We start from the raw sequence: 10,483 nt of genomic DNA on the forward strand, positions 1-10,483 counted from the left end.
AATTTGCATATGTAAATAGTAGGGCCAATTAGAGAACTCAGTTAGTTTTATCTTACAAGTCTTCCTAATTAAATACTATTTCATTAATTACTTAAAATACCTTGAATAGAATAGGTTCTATTCTTTAAATACTTTATAAGTTTCCGACATTTCGGATGCAGTGGAAGGTGCAAATGACATTTGGTAGATGGGGGTCAATGAGAGAGATAACATTATTACACTACGGTCTTGCTTATTATACCTGTTTGGATTATGAATTGTGCCTCGTTTTTCAAAAAATTCAATGCCTGTCTTATAGAACTTTTTAAAAAAAACTATGTTAAATGTAAGAAATCATCATACTGACAGGTCTATAACTGTAGTGGAATATATTTTTTTTGGAGACATCAGCGGTTATTGGATGAGTGTACTACACAAACTATCCGTTATTGTATTTGTTGACACGCGAGCTGTAACTATTAGAAGAGTTGGAGGGACGACGAACGCGGCGAGGACGAAACTATGGTCTTGTAGAGTGTAGGAATTTCAGGAATTCGGTTTTGTGACGAATGGCCAGAGCGATATCGTCCTCTGGGTCAGTAAGAACTTGGGTTGCCAATACTACTTCGGTGAAATTTTCAAAATATGCTATAAAACATATAATATACAACTACAAAAATTATAGTATTTAAGTAAAAGCAAAATGGTCAAATGTGATGTATTTGTTATTGATTTATTACTATAAAAGTTCGGATACATGCCATCCCATCACTCAAAAGTTTATGTATAGGATGGTTCATATTTTTTTAAAATTAAGGATTTATTTGTTTTGCTATAGGTGTTGAAAATATAGTATTTTTGCGTACTATATATTACTTCAACAGTAGGTATGTGTATGGTCTGCGAAAACAATATTAAAATCGATAAGAAATGAGGCAGTAATTCAAATTTCAAATATTGTTTTCGTGAAGAAGTTGGCGTGGAGTGGGGATATTGCTCCAATTTCTTTCTTTCGTACGCAGCGTAATGCCCGCTGACGTCACATGCAAATATTTCGTTCCTTTTCGGATTTTCAACACTCACGCCTACTACCTAATTTCAACAGCTTATAACTTGTAGATTTTTCACTAGATTTCAATAATTTCTTCTGTTTTAGAATTTATTTATAAGATGTACATATTTTATAAAAGTTATATTTAAAAATAAGTCAAATACCATATACTATATATCATAGTACAGTTGGCAACCCTAGTCGGAACAGAACGCGTCCGTCTCCATTTAGCGCGGGCGACGCGTATATCATTATCGGCCTAATACACGTGGTAAAAATCCTAATCTTGTTGCCGGTGGATATTTCACTATTTTTATTTATGACTTATGAGCCAATGTAATTGACCCATCGCAAATGCGGCCCCGCGTACCCCGTTTATGTGTGGGGCGAAGGTCAACTTCTGATCAAGGTCACTCCTAAATATTTTTTTGGCTGTCTGATAATAATATCAGACCGCTTTTAATAATATCAGACAGATTATAAAATCGTCATATTATATTACGTCACCCCGTACTAAGGCCTTGCCATTGTTCATTTTCATTATGTTGATGTAAAATAGTTTGATAGATAGTTCAGAAAAATATATTGGTGTGCCCTCTGAAGGGTTCTTATCGGGAATTTTCTATAGAATATATCAGCTAAACAGTACCATTGTTGATATGAGAAAAGTGCAATGGGTACATTCCATTGCACCTTTATTAATTTGATGATACAGGCAACATTAAGATAATACAATAATACTTTTACTATTGCACACGGTTTTTGCTTGCGTTGTATTCGGCTTGTGACAAATCTATCTATCTATCTATACTTATAATAAATCTGTAGAGAGGTCAATTCTGTACATGAAATATATTTCCAAAATAGCTATCAGGGGGTGATTAGGGATCGATACTGATGCCAAAAATGCAATTAGTAAAATTTTTGTCTGTCTGTCTGTCTGTCTGTCCGTATAACCGTTATAGAAACAAAACTACTCGACAGATTTTACAGTATTTGTCATACTCCTATGCTGGTTATAGTATATACTTTTCATCACGTTACAATTAATAGGAGCAGAGCAGTGAAGGGAAATGTTGGGAAAACGGGAGAAGTTACTCAATTTTTAAGCTTCCGTCGCGTGTGCAACCTTAATGGTTAAAGCTACACAGAAATCATGTATGACGGAAATGTTCTCCTTAAAATTATGTAAAAATATCCCACGACAGCATATGTCTATCTTTTATGGTTGACTCACAATAACGTGTAACTCCCGATAGCTTAGCAGTTCGAAGCTTTCATTATATTTGTCTACTCTTACGTTTATAACACTCTCAGTCATCCCTAATTAAAAAGTTAACATTATTAAATATTCCATAAAAAGAATCATAGAAATCGATATAGAAACACCAATGTTATACATGAAATACGCTAATAATAAGCCATCACGCGTGAATACTGAATCATGCTATAAAGATTATTTCTGTATATATATATAAGGTCGCGAACGCACAGGCAGGCGGCTTGCTTGGCACCTAGAGGCTAGCGAATCACCTAGCGAGTAGCGTCGTTCGTATAGGGTCGAATCAAAATTTGCCGCTCCAAGACACTGGGCTGGAGAAAAAAAGTCATTTCAAGAAATAAGTGTCACGCGTGCCTCCTAGCGGGTTACTGAGCTCATTCTGCGTAAATCGGAAACTCAAAAGCTAAAAAATGTAAAACTATATAATTGTAAAATGTATGTAGATAAAGTAGTTAAGTTAATAAAAAAGTTTGTATAATTGTAAAATATAGGCGTTGGTCGTCAGCAAGTCAAAGTTAAACTTGGACTTGCTGATTATCAACACCTCTGTCCACCCGGTGACCATGAAGGCTGCAGTCTACGAAACGTCGAGAGAAAATTAAAGTATAAATAACCCCGATTAAATTCGTAAATAGTCTATCAACGTTGTAACATTCGCGTAAACATGAAATCACATTTTTTTACATGTTTTGCCGTCCCATTAAAAATGCTGCCCGGGTTGGGCCGCCCGTCGCTCCAACAACGTTACACCACTGAGTGTGGATATATGATGCAAGCTGATATGAGTAAATTAATAGTTGTATATAAAGTAGGACAGCCCAATTAATGTTGCTATGTTCGTTGAATTATGTAGTTCGATGGTCTGAAACAGCCCTTAATTATAAAAAATATATGATATGTAAGAGTCTGCCTAGTTAGGTTAGGTTAGGTAGGTAGGTCTATTTCTGCCGCCAAGCAGCTGTGTGTAGTAATTGTTATGTTCCAGTTTGAAGGACATTGTAGCCAGTGTAACTACTGGACATAATGAGACTTAAAATCTCATGTCTCAGGATAGCGAGCGCAGTGGAATACCGAACAATAATTTGTAATTCAAGGTGTTGGAAGATGTTTCTATTGTTTATGGGCGGTCGTATCGCTTACCATCAGGCGAACGCCAAGCTCGTCTCATCATTTAAAAGCAAAAAAATGAATATGTTAGATATTTTGCTGCAAGGGGTTCACTGGAACCATCAAAACTTTAAAAGTGGTCTATGAGGAAAAAAATGGGTATCTCTGGGTTAAATCGAGCAAAAGAAACGTTTAAGAACATATTAAAAAAAGCGATTTATAATTTATTCAGCTACTTTTGTGGCCGACTGTACATATGACAAGACTACAAATATTTATACATTAGGTAAACGATATTAGCATCTTTGCCATTATGTACATACTATAAACGGGACCTTCAAAGCTAAATGCGTACTTCATACGTTTTCCGCGTCACATTTGACTTTAAAATGTAATTAGTAACAATTTAGGCAATTTTATAATCAACAGTAATTTGAATTAACTATATTATACGGGGTCATTTTGACATCGCGTTACTAAATGAAACCAAATACTCGTCTTCACTTTGCTTTTTAAACATTGTGCCAAAATGTACGAAAAAGTTCTTTCGTGAAACCGGCATCAAAATTGGTTGAAACAGATACCCCCTCCCCTCTATAGTGTTTCAAAGTATTCCTTTCTCGCCTTATTCATTACAGTTATCCATATTTGAAATATTGTCGTGGGACAGTATAAAAAACAGAACAGTATTATTACAATACTAGTTGACCCCACAGACGTTGTCCCGTCTTAACTATGAATTTGCAGCGCACATTGATATTTCGCATGATTATTTTGCATTAAAATTGATATTTTCGTTAAGTTTTTTTTTTTATTTTCTAATTTTCCGTGCATTTTTTTAATTTTTTTCTTTCATAAGAACCTTCTCCTGACAATAACAAACACAACAAAAATAGTAAAATCAGTCCAGCCGTTCACGCGTGATGGCGTGACCAAGAGAAATAGGGATTCATTTTTGTATATATAGATTTTATCACATTCTGTACACCCAGGGATGCTCTCTATGGTGTTGATGCCGTACTTTGCTCGCGAGGTGCCCGACATCACGCTTGTGCCCGTCAGCATTAACTACGAGCGACTGATGGAGGACAAACTCTTCGCGTATGAGCACATTGGGGTGCCCAAGCCGAAGGAATCTACTGGGGTAAGGTTTTATTTGAATTCTCTATGGAGTGAGTATGTTATTGTTTCCCTGTTGCAACTGGAGGTTAATGGAGAAGGAAGGGTCATAGCTAGCGGTGGTACATGCTCAATCCTCAGTTGTGTGATGGGCACTACCCAACATGGCGCCTCAGACGTCACTCCGATATAGAAAGCGCAACACATATTATACTTTTGTACCATTGTTTGATCTTGTATGAAATTTGAAAGGAAAATAATACAAGCGGCATCTTTAATAATACATTATCTAAGCCTGCTAATCATGACCCATGGATAAATCTGGTTATAATAAACAGCATATAATTTTCAAGTTTACATGTCCGGAACGCACATTAGCGCTATAGTGTGAAGGACGCGCTAACACAATACATTACCATACTTTGTGAATGGAACTTAGAAATCATTTGAAATATTTCCAATGTGTATCCTCAATAGCCACCACAGTATTTATTGTGTACACCATGTGCAAAAGCGGAGTTTTTAGGCATTACGAATTCTTACAAAATCGCTTATAATAACGAGTTCAAACTAATCCCTTAATATACCCTTAAGTTAAAATTGACAAATTATATTTATATACCAGGGTTTCCTAAAAGCCTTGAAGAGTTTGAACGACAATTTCGGAGACATATACATAAACTTAGCCGAGCCAATATCGCTCCGAAGCTACCTTGATGACGACGTCCAACCACGCTCGGGTGAGGATCTCAAGCCGGTAGACATGCAGCAACTGACAGCAGACCAGTTCAAGCAAGTGCAGGACTTGGCAGAGGATATGATAACGCTCCAAGACGCGTACACAGTGGTGAATGTTTCGAACCTAGTGGCGATGACGCTGATGCAATGTCTGATGGTGAATCAAACCATGTCGTTCGAAGATGTATGCGATGAAGCCCAGTTTATAGCGACAGTGTTGTTGGCTCGTGGCGCGGCGGTGTTCGCGAAGGACTACACGAAGAGTGTCGAGAAGGTGTTGTTGGTGCATCGCAGGCTGATGCGGCTCGACCAGAACAAACACCTGAGGCTCCTCACCGAGCCGCTCATGGACGTGTCCGACGATATGAAGGCCAAGATGAAAGGTCAGTTTTGAAATTTTTAATATAAGAATATACACTGACTAATCTTTCTCAAGTCAAGTTTAGACTAGCAAGTTCTTGCAGCAATGTATTGCGTAATGACTTCGAAATACGTCTAGACCTGCGGAAATATTTCAATAGTACTATAAACATGCTACTTACCGCATGTCCAGCAAGCTTCAACAGTTGGTCAAATTCAAAAGTCAGCTTGCCGTGATTGTTTTCGTGGTACAAATAACTTGCGGAAGACGATTTCTGCAACTTTTCTTGGTAAACTAAACATGTCTCAACGTTATAAATGGGAGAGTTTGGAATGATCTTTGAATATTTGTAAGAAGTAAAAGTAAAAGCCGATTGACACATTTCCTGGATTATTATATATCTGATATCATAGATCTGTAGGCTTTACCCGGGGAAAAGTCTTTAGTGCTGAGGTTTTACCCGTGGAAGGTCTTACATACTGGTGGAAACTTTGTTCAATAATGAAAAATGTATCATACGTCTATTTTTATTAATAATCATTATCATTTCTAATACATTATTTATCTAATCGTATGATATTCAGTTGTTGTCATACGCGAGATATAAAATTGATAAACGTATTATCTTAGTTATTTGATGGTTTATGATCGTTAAAAGCCCCCCAACGAGATAGACCAGTTGACATCTGTGCCGGTGTTTAGCATAGACCGGCAAAATAAAAGATAATAATAACCGGCACCATTGGTGCAGTATAGTCCGGAATAAAATGATCCGTGTAGGAGGTCACGACCCTCAGCATTGAGAACATCGAAGCAAGAAGAAGAAGAATGTTAATGATATCGAGTGATGTAGAATTATTACTCTGTTTATGGGAAATATCCACCCACGTGGTCGACAGATGACCACATAAAAGTGGCAGGAGGTCGATGGATGCTGTCCACATCCAATAGGTCGATCTGGAAATCTGGGGAGGCCTTTTTCAGCAGTGGACATCCCGCGGCTGATGATATTGATGATTGGTAATTTACTATTAGGTAAAGTAACAATATACCAAATTTCAAATTAATCGGTCCTGTGAAAGAAAGAAAAAGGCTGATCTTCTAATTCCTGAATAGATGTTTTTAAATGACAAATAGTTTAGAACCAAATGGATCACATCAGCTTTCAAACAAAATAACCGTATCGAAATCGGTCCATTCGTTTGGGACCTACGATGCTACACACACACATACAGATATACAGACATACAGATACACATGTTAAACACATAACACCCCTCTTTTTCCGGCATAGGTTAAAAATATATATAACGTAATTTTATTATTTCGTTCTAAGACACTGAAGTAGGTCAATGAATTTTGTTTGTGGCCTTAGGTAAATAAGATGTCTTCGTGACCTGTATAAAAAGGGTTGAGTACGGGTGATATCGATTTAAAAAGACAATCGCTAACAAGATTTGAGATTGTAATTCAGTCTTATTTAAAAAGTCCTTGACAAGTACATTCTGAGGAAAAACAATGTCAATCAATCAATAATTATCAACTTTAAAATTGTTAATTGTTACTACGTGTCAGAAAATGATAAACTACGTAAATAAATAGCATGGTATGTTAAATTTCTTATTACATATATTTACATAAGACTCAAAATTAGTAACCAGAGTTATGTAAAATTATTTTTGTTTTTTAAGGCGATTTTTTTGTAAATGATTAAAGGGACCGAAATGCCGCTCGGTTGATGGTAGGCATGACGACCGCCATAAACAGTAATAAAGATAATGATTTCTTATGTTTACGCGAATTTTAGACATTGAAATTAAACTAATTTTCGGTCACGGGGTTGACCATGAAGGCTGGAAAGTCTTCGAAACGTCGGGAGAAAAATAAAATACTAACTGCGATAGAATCTGAAAATTAGTTTAATTTCAATAGTAATACAGATTTTTTATTATAAAGTACTGCGTAGTCTACTGCGATCCTCACCTTGAGATATAAGATGTTAGTCCCATAGCGTCTCATAAGTACGCTCGCCACAATTTCCTTCAAGTCGGAAGACAACAGTGCATTGCTTGAAGGTATAAATAGACATTGCGGTGGTACCTAGACAGCCCCTCACATAGGTGAGCCAATGACAACCACCATGTCTCATATTCAACTAAAAATGTGTTGCAGGTTACATATTTGACGCGGAGACGTTATCGTACGCGTTGCCAGTGATCCAACTGCAGTTGTATGTGAACCCCGGAATACCCTGCCTGATGATGTCAGCCATCTTGTACCTCATAGCTTGCAGGGGACCGATAAATGAATGTACGTTAAATACCTTGTATATTGTAATGTTATTTATAAATGGGAACGTCGATAGATGTTTGTGAAGAGGATTTCGGACAATACTGATACTGGTGAACGGATTTGGATGAGATTTTGGCACACAGATAGGCCATGTCTTGGATTATCATTTTATGTGAAAGGTTATTTACAGTACAGAGCTGCGAGCGAAACATAGTGTTAAATAGTATTTTATGTTTGCTTTAACAATATTTGATTATTTATCGAAAGTTGATAATTATATCAGTCAGAAATTTACTGATACTATTTACATAGAGATAATATTTTTATAATATGCTGTTCGTTATTTCAGGCCAACTGGCTTCAGAATTTCTGATGACACGAAAGCTCTTGCGTTACGAATTCTTTTACACACACAAAACTCTTAGAGACGTAAGTATTTAATTTTAATTAACTTGCTCGGCTGATTTCAACAATCCATACACACAGGCTGATCCTGGAACGCGACACTTACGTGGGCGGTAGGCTATTATGATAGGTTTTAATATCTTATGTACGGTGGTCGCTACCAGAGTTTTAATGAAATATGTTCAATTTATTTATTTTCTTTCCAGTGAAATGTTTTTCGCTCTGGTTCCTAACCCACTACATGTTCATTTGCAGACATACCACGAGGAGCTGGATTATTGCCTACGTCAAAAGTGATAGTACGCACCGACGCCGGCTACACACGGAAGGCGGCAATAAGAAGCTTCAGCTGTTGTTCCGCTGGGTGGCGTGCCCCGCGCTCGCCACACTCAAGGCGTGCATTCAAACTATGCTCGCGGTAAGGGTTGTTATACAATAAGAAGCTTCAGCTGTTGTTCCGCTGGGTGGCGTGCCCCGCGCTCGCCACACTCAAGGCGTGCATTCAAACTATGCTCGCGGTAAGGGTTGTTATACAATAAGAAGCTTCAGCTGTTGTTCCGCTGGGTGGCGTGCCCCGCGCTCGCCACACTCAAGGCGTGCATTCAAACTATGCTCGCGGTAAGGGTTGTTATACAATAAGAAGCTTCAGCTGTTGTTCCGCTGGGTGGCGTGCCCCGCGCTCGCCACACTCAAGGCGTGCATTCAAACTATGCTCGCGGTAAGGGTTGTTATACAATAAGAAGCTTCAGCTGTTGTTCCGCTGGGTGGCGTGCCCCGCGCTCGCCACACTCAAGGCGTGCATTCAAACTATGCTCGCGGTAAGGGTTGTTATACAATAAGAAGCTTCAGCTGTTGTTCCGCTGGGTGGCGTGCCCCGCGCTCGCCACACTCAAGGCGTGCATTCAAACTATGCTCGCGGTAAGGGTTGTTATACAATAAGAAGCTTCAGCTGTTGTTCCGCTGGGTGGCGTGCCCCGCGCTCGCCACACTCAAGGCGTGCATTCAAACTATGCTCGCGGTAAGGGTTGTTATACAATAAGAAGCTTCAGCTGTTGTTCCGCTGGGTGGCGTGCCCCGCGCTCGCCACACTCAAGGCGTGCATTCAAACTATGCTCGCGGTAAGGGTTGTTATACAATAAGAAGCTTCAGCTGTTGTTCCGCTGGGTGGCGTGCCCCGCGCTCGCCACACTCAAGGCGTGCATTCAAACTATGCTCGCGGTAAGGGTTGTTATACAATAAGAAGCTTCAGCTGTTGTTCCGCTGGGTGGCGTGCCCCGCGCTCGCCACACTCAAGGCGTGCATTCAAACTATGCTCGCGGTAAGGGTTGTTATACAATAAGAAGCTTCAGCTGTTGTTCCGCTGGGTGGCGTGCCCGCGCTCGCCACACTCAAGGCGTGCATTCAAACTATGCTCGCGGTAAGGGTTGTTATACAATAAGAAGCTTCAGCTGTTGTTCCGCTGGGTGGCGTGCCCCGCGCTCGCCACACTCAAGGCGTGGCATTCCCCGCGCTCGCCACACTCAAGGCGATGCATTCAAACTATGCTCGCGGTAAGGGGTTGTTATACAATAAGAAGCTTCAGCTGTTGTTCCGCTGGGTGGCGTGCCCGCGCTCGCCACACTCAAGGCGATGCATTCAAACTATGCTCGCGGTAAGGGTTGTTATACAAGAAGAAGCTTCAGCTGTTGTTCCGCTGGGTGGCGTGCCCGCGCTCGCCACACTCAAGGCGATGCATTCAAACTATGCTCGCGGTAGGGGTTGTTATACAATAAGAAGCTTCAGCTGTTGTTCCGCTGGGTGGCGTGCCCGCGCTCGCCACACTCAAGGCGATGCATTCAAACTATGCTCGCGGTAAGGGTTGTTATACAATAGAAGCTTCAGCTGTTGTTCCGCTGGGTGGCGTGCCCCGCTCGCCACACTCAAGGCGTGCATTCAAACTATGCTCGCGGTAAGGGTTGTTATACAATAAGAAGCTTCAGCTGTTGTTCCGCTGGGTGGCGTGCCGCGCTCGCCACACTCAAGGCGATGCATTCAAACTATGCTCGCGGTAAGGGTTATTATACAATAAAGCTTCAGCTGTTGTTCCGCTGGGTGGCGTGCCCGCGCTCGCCACACTCAAAAGTTTTCTACTTGCTAAATAAACTACCAA

The 10,483-nt window shown here is 39.9% G+C and overlaps 1 protein-coding gene across 1 annotated transcript; it reads left to right on the plus strand.

Moving 5' to 3' along the window:
• Window positions 1–4,387: 4,387 nt before the first annotated feature.
• LOC119193267 (dihydroxyacetone phosphate acyltransferase-like) lies at window positions 4,388–8,631 on the plus strand. The gene is made up of 5 exons (XM_037446882.1): window positions 4,388–4,563; window positions 5,164–5,659; window positions 7,810–7,947; window positions 8,279–8,358; window positions 8,590–8,631. Exons 1-5 carry the CDS (start codon window positions 4,414–4,416, stop codon window positions 8,629–8,631), a joined length of 906 nt encoding a protein of 301 aa, XP_037302779.1. The 5' UTR covers window positions 4,388–4,413.
• The last annotated feature ends 1,852 nt before the right edge of the window (window positions 8,632–10,483 follow it).

Source organism: Manduca sexta, unplaced genomic scaffold (genome assembly GCF_014839805.1).
Source record: "Manduca sexta isolate Smith_Timp_Sample1 unplaced genomic scaffold, JHU_Msex_v1.0 HiC_scaffold_3846, whole genome shotgun sequence".
NCBI classification, from domain to species: Eukaryota; Metazoa; Arthropoda; class Insecta; order Lepidoptera; family Sphingidae; genus Manduca; species Manduca sexta.

Excerpts from the sequence above, each read along its gene's own strand:
- LOC119193267 (XM_037446882.1), top strand. The coding sequence starts at position 4,414 with ATGCTCTCTATGGTGTTGATGCCGTACTTTGCTCGCGAGGTGCCCGAC. Across the intron at positions 7,948-8,278 it reads CAGGGGACCGATAAATGAAT|GCCAACTGGCTTCAGAATTT; the intron begins GTACGTTAAATA and ends TCGTTATTTCAG. Across the intron at positions 8,359-8,589 it reads CACACAAAACTCTTAGAGAC|ACATACCACGAGGAGCTGGA; the intron begins GTAAGTATTTAA and ends GTTCATTTGCAG.